The sequence below is a fragment of the Coccinella septempunctata genome, chromosome 8 (assembly GCF_907165205.1).
Source record: "Coccinella septempunctata chromosome 8, icCocSept1.1, whole genome shotgun sequence".
Taxonomy (NCBI): domain Eukaryota; kingdom Metazoa; phylum Arthropoda; class Insecta; order Coleoptera; family Coccinellidae; genus Coccinella; species Coccinella septempunctata.
Genome location: NC_058196.1, coordinates 31,832,776 through 31,857,237, shown reverse-complemented (window position 1 = coordinate 31,857,237; position 24,462 = coordinate 31,832,776). Strand labels below are relative to the sequence as shown.

The following is a 24,462-nucleotide window of genomic DNA, read 5'->3' as shown; positions in this document are numbered from 1 at the left end:
CGCAGAAAAGTTAGGCGGTATTTTGCGACCACATTTATTACGTCAACCACTGTAATCTGTGACGTCATCTGTTCTCGTTCGATACATGGACAAACTAGATAATGAGTAGTTCTATGGTTCAGTATTAAACATGAGACATATTTATCATCACAGGCATAAGCGTGAACAACGTTGTTTTATTTTCTGTGAAATACATTGGACAAATTAAGACTTCCCCACTGAAGAAGCTGAAGCAGTGTTTGGATCCCTAATATAAGGACCCTTCCAATTTCTGTTTTCTAACTGAAGACCCGGCGATGAAACTGGAATGTGGCCCAGGTAAATCTTGAACTGCAGTACCATAGCAGTATGGCAACCAGACATTTTAGCTATAATCTGAAAAAGAATAAGTTCAGACAGTAGACCTAGAATAAAAATTTCTGAACTCACTTGCAACTGATGAGTTATCTTGAACAGTTTGCTATATCTGAAGTTTGGAATGAAAATATCGTTCGGTATTTTGATGAAGAGGTTATAGGAAACTTCGTCATAACCTTTGACACCGGGAAAATTGCCACTTTTAGCGAGAAAGTCCCTGTAAATTTCTTCATTTGGGTAGGGATTTTTGAAGTAAATTGTAACTGTCTGAAAAGGAAAAGCTCTTCTGTTATATAAGGCAATACCCGAAATATACTGATATAAATACTCACTTTCATAATCCTGCTGTACACCTTCTTAACTCTAACACCAGATAAATTCACAATATTCAGATCCAAGAATATAGTCTCACCCTTCAAAAACAGCCTTTTACTAATCACAGCAGTCAGCAGAATTCTACCTCTGGATAGACCACAGCAGTTGCTTACGAGCCTATCGGTACTGTACTCTGCCTTTATCTGAAAAAAAAATTCGGTTCAGATAACTTTTTTTGGACTCTACTCAGCACCAATGCACCTGCAAAGCAGGAAGGTAAGTATTCAGATCGACGTAAGCCATCAGTTCTACCACCTTGGTGGCCGTCATGTCTACCCTGAGATGTCTTTTGATCGTTGCCTTCAAGAAGTACTTTATTTCTCCGTTGTAATGTTTGAAACTAGAAGGTAGTCGCTGAGGAACCTCTATCTTGAAGATGTGTTTACTGGTACCCGATGGGACTTCGGTTTCTGAATCTGTAGAATGCGAAATTTATTGTTTTTGAAAGAGGGGCAATTTTTGTAGTCGAAGTATATGTTTTGGATTATGTTTAAAGTGGAGTTATATATGTCTTGAACATTCAACTCACACCTATGAGGCCCTTTTCAATGTCGACTAGTTCATTTGAACCGCTGACGAGATCTTTCATCTCGCTTATTTTCTCCGTCTTTTCGTCTCCATGAAAAAGCACTTGCATGGCTATAAGAGAAAATAAAGTGTGACATACAAAAAAAGCTCATTTTTGAAGAATCACATTGATACTGCTACGGTGCTCATAAAAGTAACAGTTTCAGTCATGACAAGCGTACCTTTGACTTTTGTAGGCTTAGAAAAATTACAAACTACCGATCCAACGATGGTGCTTCCTGCAAGAACCGGTAAATCACTCGTTATTTCAATCGACAAGCTCATTAGAAATATTGTCACGTTTTCTAATTTTGAAAACTTCACCCGAAACTGTCATTATTTTCTCTGCGTGAATGCGTTCCGTAATTTTGAAATGAACATCGAGAACGTCATGGCAATCATACGCATGCTCCATATCCGTGAAAAAAAAACCTTCGCGAAAAAACGCTTCCCATTTTGACACATTCTGTTACAGAATTTCAAAGATTGTCGCGCTCTGTGGTCGTTCGAACCAGTTGTCATTTTTAAATGTCACGGCTTGTCATAACTTTTAATCAAAATATGGCGTCGCTTGTTAGTAGTGTTTTGGTTGTTCTTTAAATTTGATTGTTCATATTCAGTTACGAACAATTCGTGCAGTTTTGAAGCAGGTTATGTGTGGCGTTATTTGATGTGTTATTTTGTTTCAAGGAGGGTTTCATTTACGTTTTGAAACGATATGGTATTTGATCGACAATCCCAGCTTCCCCCGAATAGAAAGTGCAATATTCAGTGTTGAATAAGGTAATTTATGCGTTTAGTTTGATTGAAATGAAACCTGCGAATATCTGCTGATTTCTCAAGGTTTCCCTCATATTTCAGAATTCTCTAGGTCGAGATTTATATAGGTTGTCCATCCAAATGTCACACCCAATTTGCATTCAAAGCTTTCGTTATTATTGCTATGTGGGCAATCTTTCTCATCTACATAAGTGCATATATGTATGGTGATTCGCAATAAGTGGGTGGTAAATCAGAGTTTTACCAAGGAAAATACAGGCTTGATTGTTTGGCTGTCACAAGATTGCTACTATAAATATATATGAAATAATTTCGTTTGCTGGTGTATTTTTTCGGAGAATTGTGCCAAAACATTCACCTCACAAAAGAACTGTCAAACAGACGACAAAATGATTTATTTGAGAGAGAGTATTTTGAATTAATTCGTTATAGTAATACTTGTAATTTTTCCTTCAGTTTTTCCATTGCGTCTTGGAAAATGGGGTTGTTTCTTGAGCATATGTATTTCAAATAAGGGAAATTCACCTCGTAGTGGGAATCCCCCATATGAACACACGAAAAATGTGGAAATTTTTTTGTATCTACACTTTTTCTCTTCAATATTCTCAATCAGTTTGGAGTGGAAGAATTGGCATCTATAATTTCATTTTTTGCTGTTTCTAAAGTGAAACCTTACAAGTAAGAAAACCATAATCAATCAGCATACAGGGAAATTTTAATTCAATTGTTTTTAATGTGAAACTTTGAATTGTTCTCTAATTAATTAATTAATTTCCTATTCAATTCGATGCATATCTGAATGATGATGTATTTGTTCACATGTTATTTAGAAAAATGAATAGATTTTTTCAGACAGTCTATTTCGATTCATTATTCCGAATGATTGAAAGTCATTCATTTTTAAGGTGAATATTTCCGGTTTTTCAAGATTTCTTTCTATAATTTTTGCATATATCCATATATGTATATAATTGAGCAGGAAATGGTCAGCATTAGGAATTTCTTGCTAATATATCAATCGATACAATTCTGTTTTGATCCATATGTTTCTTTGCATTGATGTAGTGATTACTACACAATTATGGAATATTTTATTGCTTGCTGGAAGGGATATAGAGAATTTCATTCATAAGGAATACTTGTTTTCAGATGATACAACAGATACAGTGTGTTTAATTTCGAAATTGTCTCCAACAAAGGGCTTGTTTGGCGTTGAATCTAGGATAACATCCTCGGTTTCGAAACAATCTTGACTATGCCCAAAGTTAGGTGAAATTGCCTAGTGTTTGGACATCTGGTAACTGTAAAGCCTTCAAGTTCTTATTATCACCGCAAAAATTTAAAATTTGGCTAACAATTTTCGATGGCCTTCTTCAATCTGCAGATATGTTGGTGTTGAGGTGGTGGTGAATTTAGTGAGTTTGAGCTGTAGTTTTCATATGCAGTGGAAAGCCAAGAGTGAGAACTATCAGCCGAGGGCACATCTGCTAAGTGGTGAAGTGAACTGAATTTCTCCCTTGAATACTCTATTTTTTATTTTTTTGTGATCCCTAGTCATAAATAAGGACATTTAATAATATCTATGAACCGATTATAAATAAATGTGACGAAATACATATATTCAACTTTGAAATTTGATATTTTATTGCACCCTTCTTGTTCAATTTAAAAAAAATCGCTTATTCGCTATTGCGTCTATCGATGAGCAATCCGAGGTGGATTACAAGCTACTTTTTGTACGAAAGCTACGGGAATAGAAATGAAGAAAGCCAGTCGCTGTCCGATCTTATTTCTGTACGTGATTAAACGCGAAAGAATGATCACGACCAGCGTGATTCAACTTATGCGGAAATTGTTTCTATGTTTATTCCTGAAATTGCTCGACCAACTGTGTGATTACCGGTAGCTATCGGTCGAGGAATGTTATTAGTTCGCGAAATTCGATAAGGATTGTTGATATTTGCAGTATCTGTTGTTGGTTGAGAATGATTGCTCTTATGAGATTTTATAGCATATTAAATTTACCTCAAGGCTCTCAAAGAGGTTTTATGGGTTCTTGATATCCAACGATGAATTCCGGAGTTGAATAAATAAGAAATTGTTCGAAGATTCGCTATAAAAAACAACTTCTACGATCCAAATGGACCTAGTATCAACAGAAATACTATTTAGTGGAGGAAGAGTAGATGCTGACATTGCTGAGCACGATTTCGACCTCGTCAGAGCATCACAACTCATACCTCGACGAAAATATGACGTGGATGTCGTCACGGTGACATTCTGGCGCCATCTGGCAAAATAGAGGTCATATTTCCAACTGTCAGAGCGAAGATGGCGTATGTATCCAATGGGGAATTCTCCTCAATTTGGGTTATCACTGCATATGCAAGTTCAAACTGAATAAGTATGAGTTTAATTCATGATTTTTTTCAAATTCACTGCGGAAACTATTCACTATCATCCTTCAAATATGGGGTTTTGAAATTTAAATCGCTTTGTGCGGAGTTTACGATTTGGCAACAGCGCATACAAGACAATGAAAAGAACAATGTGTGATCAGCTTGTTTATAAAATAACAGCTGTTGATTTACAGGCGCATACTTACTGGCGAGCTTCAACTGCAACCGGCCATAAAAATCCCATAAAATTTTACGACCCATCAAGATATACATTTGTTCTTTATTATCAAGGCATATTTCAGTCGATGTTGCCAGCTTGTACAATTCTCACAAGACGCTTTAAACTTTAAAAACCCATTTTTATTTTTCATTTTTAAGTGCTTAAAATAATTTTTTTTGGGAAACGGTTGAAATGGTTATTTCAAAATGTGACGTTTCAAAGATATTTCATAAAAAATACATCATTTTCGTCAGAAGGAGTATTCCCTATTGCTCAAATTCTCAGATTGCTGGAACCGGTGATCAAGCAGAGAGGAAACGCGGAAATTTTCGAAGCCACGACTACCGAATTTTGATCGGGAGCTCCCGTACTCGAATCTTCTGGCCGCTCCCGTACATTCTGGAAAGGATGCAATTCTTTTTTCGCGTCTTCTCGAAACGAGGCCGATCGCATGAACGTTTCGCGAATGTGCCGGCTTCGGAAACATCCAAGGACGTTTCCGATGGCGAGAACAAGTGGTATCGCGTTGGCCATGTTATAAGCTATAACGAATGATCGCGATAAAACTCCTCGAAGCGTCGGCGTTCGGTTTTCAGTTCGAAAGTCCCCGTCGCCGTTTTCGCACGGATCCCGATACAGTCCAGACCTAAGTACGGCAGTGCGTTCGTCGCGGAGCGTGCAAGGCGGCGTTTCTTGTGGTTGGCGACGTTGGCGAAGGTTAGTGGGACATGGCGGGTAATTATAGGACCGTCTGGCGGTTCGGTAACATTCGATTCTAGCCGATGATGCGTGAGATTCTCATCCTTTTACTGGATTTTTCGGCTGTATATTTAAAGGGAGATACGGCCTTTTTATAGGTGAATATTTGACGCTTGTCGATATACAGGGTGTCCGGCGTTGAGGTTCATACATTCCAGGATTATTTCGCTGAGAATTGAATGGTACCATCGTTATTTTCCTGTTGGACTAATCAACAACGTGCTAATTTTCCGGACTCGATGCAATTAGATTCGATTTATTTGCGAACGAGTTAAGCGCTCAAGTTTGGGTATTGTTCTCCGATATTGCTTACGAGTCCATTAACCATCTAATCGGCCCCAAGCTTTTTAACAGCCTCGTTAGAATCTATTGTGTACCTTTGTTATCTTTTTCGAACGTGCTAAGGATCAATTTAGGAATTGGAGTCGTTTATGGTGATGTAGTTTCGCGATTTTGAACAACTGGCGTTGAATACCGCGGTTTAAGATGAATTTTCTTTTATTGGATACAAGGTGGCCCATATGAAATTAGCCCAACTGGAATATTTTCCATGGAATTTTGTTTCCACTACCCGAGCATCTGTTGAAAATGCTTGTAAAATAAAAATGTTAAAACCAAATGAGTGTTCGAATTGCGGTCTATTATTATAGGAATGATACCCAATATCAAAGAGATTATTGGCATAATATTTGCAGCTTTTATAATACGGTATGTGTACTCTCTGTGTTTGGGGATCGTGATAACAAAACAGATCAAGTTCAAGGCTAGACGAACATAGGACCTGACGATAAGGATTCGATGTATCTATTCGTAATTTCAACAGAAATATTCGGTTAACAGTATGAAAGAGGAATTTATCTTGAAACAAAATTTTACACGAAGGTCTTTTAGAAGTCCGTTTGGAATTTTTCCAAAATACAGATGCGAAGACTTTTAAAACAAGACGCTTGGATTTCGAGACTAGGAGTAATTAGTTCTCGTTGTGTTTTTTCTACCGAATTACTGTTCACGGATTTGACGGCAGACTCTCAATTGTGTGAAACATCGACGACCTTGAAGTTTAGATGATGTGCAAGTGTATGTATGTAATAATCATCGACAGATTACGTGCACATTACAACATCCAACATTCCCGACATTCCGCGGCTTATTACGACCCATTTTTAATTGGAAATTCGATCCTGGGATTAAGTGAATGCCTGGCATTGTTTACCCCGTAATAGACGTAGTTGTATTCATTGATTGATACCTAGATCGAGAGTGTTTTATTATCGGTAAGATACTTGCTTATATTCGCGTTTATCATCGAAGAAGATAACCCAGGCAATTTTTTTTCGGTTGTGATTAGAAATTATATACAGGGTGTTCCTAAATTGAACGTACAAACGAAAAGGGGAGATTCCTTAAGTGAGTTTAAGAAAAAAAAGTCCCATAAATATGGGGTCGCAAACGTTTCGTTTTCGAGATACAGAGTGTTGAAGTTTGAATTTTTTTCAAGAGACTGAAAAGTTTAGTATAAGAACAAAGCTTCTTTTTACATTTTTTCAAATTAACAGTTGCTCACCAAAAAAAAGTTCTGCAGAAGAACAGGTGGCAGTGTTCCAGATAAAATATCATCCTGTAGATCTTCTATCGAAATTGCCATGTCACGTGGTGAGAACTCTAAAATGTAATATTTATGCCAAATTTCAGTTGAATATCTTGTGAAGTGTTGATACTATGAGAAAAAAAACTTGAAAAAAATTCAAACTTCAACACTCTGTATCTCGAAAACGAAACGTTTGCGACCCCATGTTTATGGGACTTTTTTTTCTTAAACTCACTTAAGGAATCTCCCCTTTTCGTTTGTACGTTCAATTTAGGAACACCCTGTATATAGGTTGAGTTTTTGACTCGTAACAATATTTGAACAGTAGATTCTTCAGGTCAAAAGAAACGCTTTTTTCCCTTACCATTTTTTCCGAATCGGCTCGGTTTAAAATATACAGGCTGTTGAAAAAACATAAAAAATGTTATTTTTAGATATATCTCACAAACGGTTTTATCGAATGAAATTAATTTCGGAATATAGTTTTTCATTTATTTGATGAATCTTTTTCGAACACAAGATGTCACCGACGTCTTCCAGTTTTCTCATTATGACCATTACGTACCATGAAAATACCAAAAATTCAAAGAATCCAACTCTTCAAACTAAGTTGGATGCTTTCTAATGAATATTTGAACGTTTTCGAGTATTTTGATGTTCAAAAATTAAAAAGTATTCGTGAAATTAGAAAAATTTGGTACTTTGGCTGAATAAAACTCGCTTTAAAAGATCCACAGATGTGTAGTCACAGATTTAGCTTATTATTCTGAAGGTTATTTTGTTTTTTCACGGGTGGCACAGCTCATTATGTAAACTTAAAATGGCTATATCTTTTTATCAGGGCTGAGCCGGAAAAAATGGCATTGGGAAAGAGTGTTTCTTTTGACCTCAAGAATCTATACTGTTAAAATACTTGTACGAGTCAAAAACTCGCCCTGTATTTTCCAGATCAACCCTTCTTCCATATTTCTTCTTACTATACGCAATCGTTTGGTTCGTTTAAGAGTTATTAACAAATACTTGACAATTCTAAGATGTGACCGATGAAGCAAAGAGAACCTTTATGTTTTTTGAGCCCTCAAAGGTTGATTTACCTGCCCTACTCGTAATTAAACTTCTGTGAACATTTTATCGTGATTTCTTCCTCGTTACACGCGTCAAACTTCGGATGAACGAAAGTTGTTGAAAGTTTTAATTGATCCTTCGGATGTTGCGAGACCAATCTACTTCGCGCGTCAATGAAGCCTCGCAAAGACGATATGTGGCGGAGTTATCCATGCACGTTTCTCACGATATTGAGTGTCGTTTGGCTTGCCGAGAGGAGCAACAGAAAAGAATGATCTGAATTATTTCAAAACTTTGATAAAAAATGTTCCCAACGATCACTTGACGTTCTACGTCTGGATTAGGTTTGACATTCAAGAATTCTGTAGATAAGTCTAGACGTGACTCACGCGGGGTAAGCACGAATCTTCGTCGGACTGTAGGGGGGTTAGTGGCTTCTTTCCTGCAACTACGCTAATCAACAGGATATGACCTTAAAAGGATTCGACCCGTTTCCGGCATGGTCTAGCTAGACTGATTGATGTTTTTTCTTCGAGACGTCCTTTGGGCGAATAACAAAAGGTGTTGTACACGTTTCATTACTTGAAGGTTAACCATACGAAAGGAGGAGTTGTTAGTCCTGTGTTATGGTCTCTGGTGGGGAATGAATGGGCCTTGCTTCAATAAGCTAGGCCTGCATTCTTCTACATTTAATAGAGTCGTTTTTCAAACGCGACGCACTGTATATCAGAAGACGAACAGCGAAAAGCTCATGAGAGGGGTTTATGATCCAAAAACTTGATCATTTCAGCGCGTAAATTCCTACGAACCGAATTGATATCGACTTTAGACATTTTCCAAAGTAGATTGTCACTTGGCAATTATTGCCCGATTTATTCGTGTCGTTGCTCTTTTGTTTCGATATCTGGGACCCCCGATGACCCCGGATTTATCGACTGTGTTGTGTCTTTTGGATTTAATCGATTCATTGATGAATTTCATTCGAAACAGAGGCAACAGAATACTCCTTCTGACGAAAATGATGTATTTTTCATAAAATATCTTTGAAACGTCACATTTTGAAATAACCATTTCAACCGTTTCCCAAAAAAACATATTTTAAACACTTAAAAATGAAAAATAAAAATGGGTATTTAAAATTTAAAGCGTTTTGTGAGAATTGTACAAGCTGGCAACATCGACTGAAATATGCCTTGATAATAAAGGACAACAAATACATTATCTTGATGAGATAGACAAAGATGACTGTCTATGAAGTCTGCGACGAACGAGGAAGGTCGTAAAATTTTATGGGATTTTTATGGCTGGTTGCAGTTGAAGCTCGCCAGTAAGTACGCGCCTGTAAATCAACAGCTGTTATTTTATAAACAAGTTGATCGGACATTGTTCTTTTTATTGTCTAGTAGGCGCTGTTGCCAAATCGTAAACTCCGCACAAAGCGATTTAAATTTTAAACCACATATTCGAAGAATGATTTTGAACAGTTTCTGCGCTGCATTTGAAAAAATCATGAATGAAACTCATAATTGTTCAGTTTAAACTAGCATATGCAGTGATAAACCAAATTAAGGAGAATTCCCCATTCTCCCATTGACGCAAATTTTTTTAGATCATAAAAAAAGGCTTTAGTCGATAGGAAATTGGCACTTATAAATTTTCTCACCAATTCTTTACGTTCAGAGTTATTTTTCCTATCGAAAAAACAACGTTATGGGAAAAAAACAATCCTGGTGAAGTCAAAACCTCCCTTAACCTCAATTGAAATGAATATAAGATCTTTATTCGTGAAATTGCACGAGTAGATCAAGAATTAGTGTTCCGCTTGCACCTCTGGGAAAAGGAACTTTTCATTTCTCGGTTTATCTTAGTCGGTGCTTCGCGTGTTATCGTCCACGGGGTTGTCAAAAGCTGCGCCCGTTTTTGCTTATCCATTATGCTAATTGGTATCGTCGCCATTAGCGAATGGGGTTGCTGGACTTTAGGGCGAGACTGGGAAGAAGTGACTACAAATTCGATTGGGGTAACACGTGAACACGTGTTATCGATGACCGTCACGTCAGAAAGTTATCGTATTTTTTTCTAGTCTATTCTATTCCAGCATGAAATCTTAACTCTTCTAAACCCATTTGCTCGGGAACGCAGTCGATCTTTTCCTTTATCGCCATCGATAATAAGAATTTGAAGGCTTTTCCGTGGACGTAATTCAAGAACAGAGAGTGAAATCGAAAGTTCCCCCTTATTTATTCAATCAGCGGGAGTTGAATGAACTCCTCGTAGATGTAGATCTTGCCGGAGAAGTCTTCGAATTGCTCGTACGCATTAGCGTTCAAGAATTTCGATATCGAATAGTCATAAAAAAAGGTAGAATTGCCATTTGGAAAATATTATCGATCACAGATATGGGACACGCTGTAAAACTTTTTTTGCATTGAAAAGCGAGCAATTTATCTATTTGTTCGAGTCAAAGACTCACCCTGTATGTATATTTCATATTTTTCAATTTATCCATGTGAATTTGGAAGAGTTTTCTCATTATCTTCCTTCTCCATCAGCAAGCTCATATTGAACTTGAAATATGAGTAAGTAAAGCAATGCAATTTGCTTAAATACATAAACATAACATAGAAAAAGATTGTTGCGTTATGAAAACTTTTTCTTGTAATTGGCAACCCTTAATTTCTGTTATTATCTTATAATTTCATGAGAAATTGGTTTAAATCTTTCTCTATTTTAATTTATTTAATATTTTTAGTTGGAACGATGAAAGTTGAACTATTTCGAAGGCTTATTAGTGTGTGCACTATTTTTGATGTGCATCCAAATGGATTTCTATAGAAAGGTCCAGGTGCATTCGAATGGTAGCATCCTATATTTTCCCTCGAGCATGGGACAGCTGAAGCGTGCCGGAATGTCTGAGATTATCGGTTACGGATCTTTCTCCTTTTAATTATAGTGGAGAATTGTTTATCGGATGGCACCAGGGGGGACAGACAAGGACGAAACGCCCGCCACATGTTGCCCTTTAAAAGGTACTCGCCCTAGGGATGCCCAAGTCGACGACAAATATCGTTTTTTTTTTTCTAGTCGATAAATATTAATTTCGAGAGCACAGAGTGGTTGATGCTGATTTAGGGGGTTCGGAATATGATCTATTGGCTCAAACCGCTGCGTCTCGCCGATGGTGAAAAGACGGTGCCAAGATTGCACTCTAAACCCTGGAGCCAAATCGAAAAGGATCAAAAATACGGATAGAATTGACATTTTTGACGTTTAACGAACGTTAATCATATAATTAAACCCCACCTGACGTTTCTTACAAATACAGGTTAGGTTAGGTTGATAAAAGTGAGGTTAGCACCGATAACAGACAGGGATGGGTACAATATATCGGAGAGTAGTGTTTTTGGCCACGGTATTCATAAAATTAATTTTATTATGGCAAATCGGTGGATCTTGGGTCATATCGATAAAAATGTATGTCGAAATATCGTCGTTTCTGGGATTTATTCAAATGTGGCATCCCTAGAACGGTCACACTTCCACACTCGGTCTACGAAGTTATACACTTCCCCTATATTATTTCGTTTCCGGTCCGTTGGCTTCTGAATGGCTGTTCATTGTTATTGGAGATTAGGATTTTGAGTGATGAGAACGGGGATATATTCACAATTCACGGGATATGTGGGTAGTTGATGGAATTACGTATGACGAAGCTGGGCTGACTGATACGCTCAGAAATGCCGTTGGCGACGTTGCCAAGTGAGGTAGTCGCTCTAAAAATCGACAAGCTCTATGTTTTTTCATGATGGGTAAATCAAAGAAGGCAGGTTTAAAAAAAAACATATACCTTATATAGGTTTTTCCTCATCAAAACATACGCGACATTTATGATTTTTATCAATTGTCTGGAATCTTCGATGATCTATCTCGTCAATTAAGTTTTTCGATATTGTGTTCGCTCTTAATTTCACCAGATAAGATGTAGTGGAATTTTCTACAAAAATAATATAAATAAACGAATAATCTAAATTTGCTATCAATTATTGGTGAACGATGTAGCGGCTATGTATCGAGTGTGAGGTCAAATGTACTCTGGCATTCTCATATGAAGGTCGAGGCCTCTCCAAATTTAACCACGTTCCCAGTATCTCTTTGTTGGATTATTATTCCATAAAAAAAAGTTTCCTCAGTATTGATTCAACTAAATATGACCGGAATTCATGGTTGCTTTCGTGTTATTGAGCTCCGAATTGAAAAAAATCGTCAATGTATGATATAAGCTCAGAAAATTCTATTCGGTATTTGCCGACAGGAAAATCATCTGATCATCTTGTAGAAATTAAGTACAGTAAAACGTAAAAAATCATCTGGGCCTATCGAACAAGAAAAACGTGTATTCTGTGGATGTCCCGGTTGGAATATTGACAAATTCGTGTTTCATGTATATTATCGACATATGTACGTCCTAATTTTTATGGGTCAGTCGATAAAATCCAAGAATCTAGAAAAACGTCGTTCACCTCGAGTGAAACCTCAATTACACTTCAAGGCCTCGTTTTTATGCGCGCTTTTACGAGGCCAAACGCTGGCCACGCCAAAAAAATAAATAGAAAAAAAATCGTCTTGATGCCAGACCTTTGAAATTTGACCCAAGGGGTAGTGACACCAAATTCGGAAAAAAGCCTGATGGTTGACAGTTGCTGATGATTGACAGTTGCTGATAGTTGACAGTTGAAAGATGTCAACTGTCATGTGTGCCAATCGGTTCCAATGGTGATTTAACCAAAGAGGAACAAGAGATTTCACTCGTTTAAAACAAAAATTATGTTCGAGCATTATTCTACAAAATATGAAATACTGATTTTATAAATTTAGGTCGAAAATTCTGCGTTTTATCATTAATGGAGAAACAGCTGTTCTTCTGGTGCAAAATGAATAAAAAATCGCTGTTTCTCGTTGGGTGATAATATCAGTCGAATCCAGTAGATGACGAAAGTTTTCTTCGAAATAGACGCTGAAGATCAGATTGTAGATGTGAATTGTGAAATCGAAAGCTTGATTGACCTGACGTAATTTTTACATTTGAATACAAGATCCGTTTATTTTTAGAAGCGATTCGTTTCACTTTCTATGAATTATAAATGTCTTTTTCCGTCGATTATTGGCGATTAAAAATGTGCAGAATGCACTAGCTCTCTAATAACTGCAATCTTGTATAGAAGTCAGCCGATAGACGTTGTATCTTTTCGAGATAAACTCCGTGTTTTCTTGATTGTTTTAATTACTTCCAATAATAGCTATATTTTCGAGCGATTCGAGGACTTGCGGTCGTTTCTTGCAATCGCATCATTTTAGTCATTAGGCGCTACGCGGATGATACCGATTAAAAGCGTTGTCCGCAACTTTTGATTCTTCGTGTGGAACTGAGCGAGACATTTTCATTCGGCAAAACGAGAAACGATTATAGAGGAGGAAATTTTTCCCGTTTTTTCGATTTGTATTTGGAGAATCCCTGAAGACGTCTAGCAGACGCTTGCCGAAACGTCGAGAATGTCAGAAATAGCCCAAATCCTCACTTCTTTTGTTGATTTCGCTAGATACGTCAGGTGGGACATTTTTTATTTCTATTTTGTTAAGGCAGCATTTTATTACCTCCGGTACTAATTGGTGGATGTGCATTCCGATGATAACGCGATAAGGATCGGACGACACCAGGGTAGATAAGGATCCGTCATCGATAGAATTCAGTTTTGTTTTCGAATTTGCCATGGTAGTAAATCTACAGGTTGTGTCCGAAGTTCAAACCAGTATCTCCTTACTGTTTAATTGTCGTAGTGCTGCAGTGTTCAGTTCTCGCATTGCATTGATTGCGAACTATGATTCTTGGCCTTTGATCGAATTGTGAGCTTGGATCCTTAATTAGTGGGTGATTCGTTTTTTGCATGCTCAGCAAAATTTTTCGTTTGGGTGATTTTGGTGGAATCTTTGAAGGGTATATCAAATTTATTCTAAGTTTTTGGCTCGTGTATGTTTGTTCCATTAAAGAAATAATGGATTTCCATTAGACATATTCATCTCATCAGCAAATTTTCAGAAAACTAGATAGATTACCAAATTTTCAAAAATAATCCTGAACATAAAAAGTATAGCTGGCTTTGCTTTTCAATTTTGGAACAATTATTAAAAATTCAATCGTTAATTATGTCATCTAAAAAATTCAGGGAGATTGGTCGATATAACAAAAATAAAAACAAACATTCGTATCTGGTCATTCCATTGTTTTCGATTATCTGGTGATTTTCTATTGATTTATCTACAGATGAAATATTAGGCAATTAATTGGTGCACCTGGACTAGATAGAATGCATTTTTGTATAGCGATGTGAAGGAAAAATTGAATATGTAAATTAGAATTGAAAAAATTTATTCATTCGTAAACCAGGTCTGTCATTCAAAAACAAACTACGAGAGAAAAATCAATAATACAAAAAAGAAAATGATTACAGGCTTAATAACGAAACACTGTATTGCATCCACAAATACTTCGTCTGTAACCTCAATCTCTTAATTTTTTATTTTTATATCACTTTTTTAAACAGAACAGTGGTTTCAATCTTTATTTTATCTTTATTCACAAATTCATTTGAGCAATTTGAATTATTACAAAGCTGGTGTTGGAAGTCGCGACCTAGATGGTCTAGAACTCTCTTAGTCTATCTACTGAGTGTTCTAAAAATTAACGTACAGGCTGGGCACAATTCGTTGTCTACTGAGAGGATCTCGAGAACTATAGCAGCTAGAAGAAAACGGATGAACAAAGAATGGTGAAAACCGCAGCCTCCTACGATGCTTCGTTTTTTGATTTTGACAATTTCGTAAAGTTCTCATAACAGTCATAACTTTTTGGTCTTTGAAGTTACAATTCTGAAACTTGAACCTTCTGCAGGCACTTTTTTAAGTAGAATACACTTATACGTGACGAGCTCAAAATATTTTTTCATTTCGAATCATTACGTGAATTTTTTTTAAATGCAAACTTTCATTGAATTTGTTATTTTCGAATTGGGAAAAAATCTTTCGTCAGTAGATTCCACGTATGAAAGTGCCTAAGAAGGTTCGATTTTTAGATCTGTAACTTCAAAGACAAAAAACGTTGTGTGAACTTTTCGGATTTGTCAAAATCTCAATTTTTTTTTTAACTCGAAATCTAAAAATGATAAGCCTATTCTGTTTTCATATTTGGATTAGTCATGAAAAAAGAGCTTGAGAATGTGTCATCCGTTTTCTTCTAGCTGCTATAGTTCTTGAGATCCCCTCAATAGACAATGAATTTTGCTCACCCTGTACATATCTTCATTAGAGTTTTATTTCACCCATAGCTATCTCAATGACTGATTTCGATTTTTTTCTTCCAGGTAACCGTAGATAACCCCTTCAAGATGAAGCGTAGCATCCTCCTCAGAGCCAACCTTTAACGCCATGAACGACCACATACCATTCAGGGAGCCGGCGCCGTCTAGCCTGGCCCACACTAAACGTCACAAATTGACGATTTTCAAAGATGCCGTCCCTTCGGTGCACGGAAAACCCGCTGTTTCCGTCAACGGAAAAACCAGACTCAGCACCCATCAGAGGAACCTCAGTCTGGATTTCAGGTGAGCCTCGCTCGATTCCTCTATGATATATTTTGACAAGTGACGTTTCGTACTGTCAAATGGTGTCGTCTGTCAAAATTCGATATCTGGCGTTTCGCAGGTCTATGGGCATCCTCCTACCGCCGGTCGCGCAGGTGACGACGACGCCGACGGTGACCAACCTCACCCTCCACCACAGGAACCGCAGTTTGGATTCCGCCCTCCAGAGGATCCCGGAGGTTGACGTGACGCCGAGCCCGGAGTGCGAGAAGGGTGCCGGCGGGATTCTCGCCGCCTCCAAAGTTCATTCCTGTACCGTAGTTAAGACTAGACAACGAGATGAAGTTGTGAGTATCATTTCGAGACAGACTTTGTCCATTGCCTTTGGAAAAGTGTTTCGTTTGGTTAGAGAAACTCTTGGATGAAATATACAGAGTGAGCCATGTTCTTTGTACCAGAAATTTCCCCATTTATATATCTAATCATAAAAGAGGAATTTTTCATCTCGTTAACAGTCAAAAATTTAATGTGGAACGTTACAAATCCAAACACTCTGAGACCCGTTTGCACCAAACGCACTTAGTGTTAAGGGTCCCTTAAAATGAACCCTTAACTTGAATTACGTTGCACCAACTGTTAAGTAACATTTAAATGGCTAAAGCTAGCCATAAATTTAAGCGCTCCTGTAATGACCACTTAGGTATTTAAGGGCGGGATTCTAACCTCAAATAATTTGTTGAACTGGCTGCAGAACTTCCCATTTTTGATGGATTTTGAAAATTGAATGAATTCAGTATTGAATATCAAGCCTTTTCTTTTGCCTTTATTATTATGCCATCAGTCTTTTTTAATTTTCAATTTGGTGTCACAAATCATACCATAGTTAGCAACAAACTCTTTTTTTTCCGTTTAGAAGTTGAGTGCCCTTCGTAAATTACCACCACTTGCTTGGCAATCATTCACCGTATTCGTACTAACAAGGGCAATAAGGACATTTTCTTCACGTTCCTCTTCAACATTAGTAGAACAAATTCACACAAGACCTTACAAAGAAAGTGTTTTACTTATATAAACTTAGGTACCTTTTATTTGACAATCCATATCATCATCAATAATAATGCTAATTCAACAACAGAATATAATAAGAATATAATAATTTACTTGAAAGTGACAGACACGACAATAAAGTTAGGTTAATGAAATGACAAAGATCATCAGCAACCGGCCAACCAATGGCTTTATTGGACTAGGATGAAGTTGCACCAAGCCAAATCGAAAAAATGAGATAAGAAAAAAGTCTCTTTTGATCTCAAGAATCTAGTGTTAAAATAGTTGTCAAAATCTCACCCAATAAATACAGGGTGGGCAAAATTCGTTGTCTACGCAGGGTATCTCGAGAACTATAGCAGCTAGAAAAAAAAAGGATGACACATTCTCGAGCTCTTGTTTCCAGAGTAATTCAGATCTGAAAACAGGACCGGCCTATCATTTCTGGATTTTGAGTTATAAACAAAAATTGAGATTTTGACGATTTCGAAAATCCCTCATAAATTGTTTGTCTTTGATGTTACAAATCTGAAACTTGAACCTTTTTAGGCACTTTTATACACAAAATCTACGGACGAAAGATTCAAAAGTGAAAAATTCAATAGAACTGCATTTAAAAAGCGAGAAAGTTCGCCTAAGGATTCAAAATTAAAATATTTTGAGCTCGTCAGTGGATTCTTCGTAGGAAAATGCCTGTAGAAGGTTCAAGTTTCAGATCTGTAACTTCAAAGACAAAAAAGTTATGAGAACTCTTTGAAATCGTCAAAATTTCATTTTTTGCCAATAACTTAAAAACGAAAAATCGTAAGAAGCTACGATTTTCACAATTCTTTGTTTCTAAAAAAGTTCGGAAATATGTCATCCATTTTCTCCTAGCTCTTATAGTTCTGGAGATCTCCTAAGTAGACGACGAATTTTGCCCACCCTGTACATATTTCGAAAGGAAATTGTGCTGTTTAAATAAAACGTAAATTAATTGAATATCTTCAACGAACGATACCGGGAGTCTCAGGCTACAAAGAATAATTTTTTTGTTTTGTTTTTACTAAAAATCGATTGATGCCCTTAGGTGAGCCTAGGCTCCGACGATTCCGGCATCCTGTGCGGCTCGGACAGCGGCTCCAGCGACACGACGACCACCACCAGGGAGTCCAGCATCCAGCTGAGTCGCGAGAGCCTCCAGAGCGCCGACGCGAAGAAGGACGGCGAGTACGCGTCCGACGAGGCGGACGACGCGTGCGCCGTCGACACGCAAAAACAACAACGGACTATAAGTGACGGTGATAGGTCGGACAGGCCGGAAGTGTCGAAAAGTTTCGGTCTGTTGCGTCTGCTCGAGAGCAGGGTGTTCGACGTCGCGATGGCCATACACTACCTGTTCAAGAGCAAGGAGCCGGGCGTGCAGAGCTACATCGCCAACAAGCTGTTCAGTTTCCCGGACGAGGGGGTGGACTTTTACCTGCCGCAGCTGGTGTGCATGTACATACAGATGCACGACGTGGCCGAGGTCATACATCCCTATCTGGTCCATAGGTGAGTTTAATAAATGTTGGGCAACTACACTGCGCAAAAAAAATAAACGCACATTGTGGAAATCTCAAATTTATTCTACAACTGAAGGTGTTCTCAATGATAATTATTTTTATCAGAATTATGCATGCATATGTTATCCACTTTCAACGGTTTTCTTCAATATAGATTTTTTTTTCAAGATGATATTATCAGATTTTGGATATATTGTGACTCCATTCTAAAATCAGTTGTTCTCGATCAATTCCAGTGATCAATAGTTTTTCTTTCGTTTGATTTTCTACACTCGATCGCTATGCAACGCGAAACACGCAATTTGGCCCAAGAGGAATGTGCCCAAGCGGTAGTTTTGCGAGAAGAAGGGTGGACATACACAAGAATTGCAGAAAGGTTTGGAGTTTCCCATACAAGTGTGTCCAGAATGTTGCAGCGATTCAGGGAGACAGGTATGAATGTCCGAAGACCAGGACAGGGTAGACCACGGGTAACAACTGCCATTCAAGAACGTTACTTGAGAGTTTCTTCGTTGAGACAACGGTTTGCAACCGCTCGCCTCCTTCAAATTCAGCTTGAGCAAACTCATGAGGTGCAAATTAGCACTCAGACAATGAGAAATCGCCTCAGAGAATATGATTTAAGGCCTCGTGTCGCGGCAAGAAGCCCAGCTCTTACCCCAGCCCATCGAAGGGCGCGTTTGGATTTTGCGAGAGAGCATATCCATTGGGAAGAGGCCGATTGGGAAAGAGTTCTCTTCACAGATGAGTCTAGATTCTGCCTCCACCATTGTGATCGACGTTCCCTTGTATACAGACGTCCACATGAAAGATATGCTCAGTGCAATTTCCCGAATACTACTGGTTTCGGGGGAGGATCGATTATGGTATGGGGTGGAATATCTTTGACTGCTCGCACAGACCTAGTGGTCGTTGATAATGGAGCTATGAATGCTGATAAGTATACATATAAGGAACATTCTTGAAGAGCATGTAGTGCCATTTGCCCCATACATTGGTGAAAATTTCATTTTTATGGACGATGATGCCAGACCCCATCGTGCGCGCATCGTTCAGGAGTAACTTGAAGAGGTTGAAGTCTCTCGAATGGAATGGCCAGCAAGAAGTCCAGATCTCAATCCGATTGAGCAGGTTTGGGACAACCTCAATAGAAGGCTGAGAAGTTCAGAAAATCAACCAGCTACTTTTAATGACTTAGGAATCCAACTCGGAGAAATCTGGGAATGATTAGACCAGAACATTTCAAGATCACTCATTTTGAGTATGAACCGTCGTTGCCGAGCTGTAATTAACGCAAGGGGTGGAAATACCAAGTATTAAATCACTTATCAGCATTTCAGTATTTTGAAAATTGTTCATTTCTCTTCTTTCACATAAGATTCGATGAAATCCTGAATTTTTCTTCCATTTAATGTGTCTTGTTTCGTTCAAAACCTTCCCGAGAGAACATAAAAAATAAGTTATGAAGTCAATGTAGAGTTAACTTTCATTAAAATTGAGATTTTCAGAATGTGCGTTAATTTTTTTGCGCAGTGTACTTGAATCTCCACCCACTAGTGAAATCGCCCTTAAAATCGGTTAACAAACTAACAAATGATATTGAAGGATAATGAAAAACCTGTTTCAGATGTCGACAGTCCATCGACTTCTCCCTGAAGTGCGCGTGGCTGCTGGACGCGTACGGGTCCGACGCCGCCCCCGTCACCGCCACCAAGAAGAAACCGCACAGCGTCAAGCTGAAGAACCTCATCCTGTCCGAGGAGCTGAGGCCGCGGAACAAGATGGCCGTCACGCTGGCCGCGCCGCTGGACAAGCCGGCCGCCGCCGCCACCACCTGTACAACGATGCCTTCCAAGAAGTCTCACCAGAGGTCGCAGAGCGACGCGTCCGTCCTGACGTCGCGGGCCCCTACGTCCGCGACGAAGCTCTGCCTCGGCGACCTGAGCTCGGGCAGGGCCTTCGACAACGGCTGCATATGCTTCGACAGCTGCATGGGACTGGTTAACGATCTGAAGGGACGAAAGACTGAATGTACCTGTTCGGTGAGTGTACTCCGATGATTTTTTTTCTCTAGCTCCACCTAGCAGCGAGTAAACCAAGATTGAATCCTGTCTCCCGATCCCGGAGCAAAGATGGAAGCTTTAAGGACGAAAGGGAGGGAATGCAATCTTGGCTTGTTGGCTGCTGGGTCGAAGTCGAAGACTCAACCTGTATACACTCAGTATGTGTACTCCATTCACTTTTATTTTAGCACTCGGTTGGCCGCCATGGAAATTTGACACATTTCACTCTGTATAGTACGAAAATGTGGGGTTATGACGCTTGTCAAAACGTTTTTGGGTTTTAATACAACGCTATGTTGTCTGTTCTACGTAAAAGTTTCTGTTATTACGTATTTTATCACAATGTCGAATCTATTCGGAAAATATGTGACGAACATAATTGAAGTTTGTACAAATTGATTGAAGGCATACCAAATCCAATTATTTGCATGGAAAATTCAAGAGATCAGTATAATATCATAATATGCACTAGCTTGAGGGGAGTTAATGTTCGTTATCTTCTTCGGCTTAAGTTTGAATACGTTACATCAGTTGTAGATTTCAAAAATATTAACCCGAAGATGAAATGCATATGATGCAGTGGTTGGGAATGGTTATCTCCCGAAGGAATTAACAGATCATTACAAGAATGTTGTATTCTTCAACAAAAATCATCTTGCATCAATATAAGTAAAAGGAATTAAAGGAAGTTTCAAGTCAAGATGAACTTCACCTTTGAACAAAAACTTCACATGAATGAACAAATTACAGGACAACTGGGGCGTATTTGTGGCTGTTCATCTTAATACATTGATATAATAATAATAATTAGGTATTTACTGGTACCTTAAGACATTTACAATGTATAGGACAAGTCAAATGAAAAATAGAAAAATCAATTTTCGGGAACTTATTCTACGATGACATTAATCGAAAATCCTGTAGTAAACTTTTCGCATTAATTCACTCAAACATAAAATTCTCAAATGCCACCACTTTTTTGGGTCTCCCAATAGAAGGAAATTCTTTGTCATCCTCTTCATTCACAATCTTTCTGATTGGGAAAATATTCAGCTGAAATATAAGTCGTTTAGATCCAGATGAAACATTATATAAATTCTCTTACATTGAATATGTTCGCTACCGTCTGACGTATTGTGGATTTTAGGATATCACGGTATAACTATTTGAATGAGCGGACCTGAATTCTAAATAGCACTTCCTGAAACCCTGTCTCTTTTTCAATCAGTTTCGGAATTTTCGTAATAAAAATTGATATTAGTTGTGGCAACGGCGTTATGACATTACCGTCATTTCATGAGTGTCAACCTTAATCCGTTCCAGTTACAAAAACTTGAGAAAATTATTTCACGGCCAACCGACTGCTAAAATAAATGTGAATGATGGAGTATAGGACAAAAACTTTCTCATATCTGGATTTTCAGGCGCCTAGGCTAGCGCCCCAATTAGAATTCCTCCAGGCCCTGATCCTGATCGGTAAACTGCTCAGCTCCATACCGACCAAGGAGGCCAAGACGACAAGACTGGTAGCGGAGCTGACCACGCTCAACCTGAACCTGCCGGCGCGCGTGTGGCTCCCCCTGAACAGCTCGGCGCCCCACCACGTGGTCAGGATACCGCCCCAGGTGGCGGCGGTGCTGAACTCGAAAGATAAGGCGCCCTACATCATCTACATGGAGGTGGTGGAGGTGGACGACCTGTACAGCTCGCCGGTGACGCCGAAGATAATGCCCAGCCTGAGGCATACGAAATCGGAGGAGAACCTCGGCGGTTACGACAACAACTCGGCGTCCGCTTTCAGCATGTGCGGGATGCTGTGCGACGACAACGATCCGGACTGGAGCAAGGAGGACGACGAGATATCGCGACAGGTAGGTTTGATGTGTTGAAAGATTGGAGTGGTCCCTGTCTCGTCGCCAAATGTTACAAGGAAATGAAGTCTAATTTGTTCTTGTATAATTCAAGAGAGTGAAGACACTCTCGAAATTTCCCCAGATTCGTCCCAGTTGAATAGATACACAGGGTGTTGAAAAATACCATTTCTTTCAGTACACACAAATGAAGAAACCGATAGATCGCGACACCATCTCGCAAATGAGCCAGGATTCGAGCGATTCGAGAGAGCCGCCGATGTGGATCGCCGCGATCGACATCAGGAAGAGACTGAGCGAGTCGTTCTTCGAGAGCCAGAGCAGGCAGTTCACCCACGATCCCGAGGATCCGTCCGCAGCCGTCCTGAAGGAACCCTGGCAGGTACGACCTCGATTTCGACCCTTTCCTTCGGGCTTATTCAACTCCTAACTTTTCTTCCTCAGGAAAAGGAGCAGAGGGTGCGGGAGAGTTCGCCGTACGGTCACCTTCCCACCTGGAAGTTACTGTCGGTGATCGTGAAGTGCGGCGACGATCTGCGGCAAGAACTGATGGCCTCCCAACTGCTCCAGATGTTCCAGAAGATCTGGGAGATGGAGCGCGTGCCGCTCTGGGTTCATCCGTACAAGTAAGTTGGGAAATTGAAGGTTTCGAATCGATGAATCTATGATCTTTCTTCTTCTTCCTCAGGATCCTGTGTCTCTCGAACGACAGCGGTCTCATCGAGCCGATACTGAACACCATCTCGTTGCATCAGGTGAAGAAGCACGGACAGATGTCGCTGTTGGAGTATTTCATCAAGGAGTACGGCCCAGTCACCTCCGAAGCGTTCCTCAGCGCGCAGAAGAACTTCGTTCAGAGCTGCGCCGCTTACTGTCTCATCTGTTACCTGATTCAGGTGAAAGATAGGTAAGTTATCTGAAGGGGTCAAAACGCACACGTCTCATACTCTCGTTCGTTTTCAGGCACAACGGTAACATACTGCTGAAGAGCGACGGCCACCTGATCCACATCGATTTCGGCTTCATCCTGTCGACGTCGCCCAAGAACCTCGGCTTCGAGACGTCGCCGTTCAAGCTCACGCCTGAGTTCGTCGAGATCATGGGTGGCGAGGACTCGGACATGTTCGAGTATTTCAAGATACTGATACTGCAGGGTCTGATCGCCGCCAGGAAACACCAGGACATGATCATACCGTTGGTCGAGATCATGAGATCAGGTGAGATTGAGCGAAATGGGAGAGAGGCTGATGCCTGATTTGTTTCTTCTTCCTGCAGGTTCCCAATTGCCGTGTTTCAAATCGGGCGCGGCCACTGTACAGAATTTGAAGAATCGTTTCCACATGAACATGACAGAGGAACAGCTCCAGTTGGAAGTGAACAAGATGGTGGAGGGAAGTATACACTCGTTATCAACAAAACTTTATGACGGTTTTCAATACTTTACGAACGGAATACTATAAAGTGTGATAATTTTTTTACTGTAATTAATATTTGAAAGTATGTAATATTATTAATATTTAATATATAAACGATGCAAAGACTATAAATTATAATTATAGTGAATTTTTCAATCGAAGGTGTTTTCCATTCGAATCATTGCCCGCGTAGTTGATTGATTTTCAAAAAGATAGTCTTTGTCCTCCTTGATGATGAGATTTTTTAGGTAATTTTAGGAATACTGGAAAAAATATCGACTGTGATTCTCTGCTAAGTAGCGGGGTTACTTATGAGAAAAATTTAAGTATAGGAAATTGTACTGAGGAAGGTTTCTAGATTGAAATATTATCGAATTAGTCAAATTTTGAATTTGAAGGAAGGACTCGAACATCTTTTTGATATATCAAAAAAAGTTCATCATTTCAGTTGCAACAATGTTCGTTATTTTATTTCGTTCTCATTTTGTATAAGTTGTTATTTATTCATTTGATGTGAAGAATGGAATATATCTTTGTGAGTAATATATTTAAGAATCAATTAAAATACTCGCCCGTATGTTACTAAGGTCAAAATTTTTTATAAATGTTGTTAAATGCTCAAAGTTTTCAACACCAGTTACGCAGTTTTATTATGTGAAAAAAATCAGTTGTCTTAACATTTTAACTGTATCATTGCCATTAAATGTTTAAGTAAATCATTTATCCCAGTCAACATTTGTTTCTCTCAGTGAATTCGACAAAAATAAGCGAATTTTCC

At 38.9% G+C, this 24,462-nt stretch overlaps 2 protein-coding genes across 5 annotated transcripts; one reads left to right on the top strand and one right to left on the bottom strand.

Annotated features, from left to right (window-relative positions):
- Nucleotides 1-165: 165 nt before the first annotated feature.
- Nucleotides 166-1,623, bottom strand: LOC123319157 (arrestin domain-containing protein 3-like). Its single transcript, XM_044906014.1, has 6 exons — nt 1,482-1,623; nt 1,264-1,371; nt 934-1,148; nt 690-875; nt 430-624; nt 166-375 (listed from the first exon to the last, which is right to left on the bottom strand). Exons 1-6 carry the CDS (start codon nt 1,582-1,584, stop codon nt 205-207), a joined length of 978 nt encoding a protein of 325 aa, XP_044761949.1. The 5' UTR covers nt 1,585-1,623; the 3' UTR covers nt 166-204.
- Nucleotides 1,624-1,837: 214 nt separating this feature from the next.
- LOC123318656 (phosphatidylinositol 4-kinase beta) lies at nt 1,838-24,417 on the top strand. 4 transcript variants are annotated; one of them, XM_044905339.1, is made up of 11 exons: nt 1,838-2,082; nt 15,526-15,765; nt 15,866-16,091; nt 17,861-18,324; nt 19,963-20,377; nt 21,823-22,269; nt 22,448-22,651; nt 22,714-22,895; nt 22,958-23,176; nt 23,233-23,486; nt 23,545-24,417. In XM_044905339.1, the coding sequence occupies exons 2-11, from the start codon at nt 15,590-15,592 to the stop codon at nt 23,727-23,729; spliced, it is 2,772 nt and encodes a 923-aa protein (XP_044761274.1). In that variant the 5' UTR covers nt 1,838-2,082; nt 15,526-15,589; the 3' UTR covers nt 23,730-24,417. The 4 variants fall into 4 exon arrangements, with proteins under 4 accessions (XP_044761274.1, XP_044761275.1, XP_044761276.1 ...); XM_044905340.1 differs by lacking the exon at nt 1,838-2,082 and adding an exon at nt 5,260-5,415; XM_044905341.1 differs by lacking the exon at nt 1,838-2,082 and adding an exon at nt 5,471-5,555.
- The last annotated feature ends 45 nt before the right edge of the window (nt 24,418-24,462 follow it).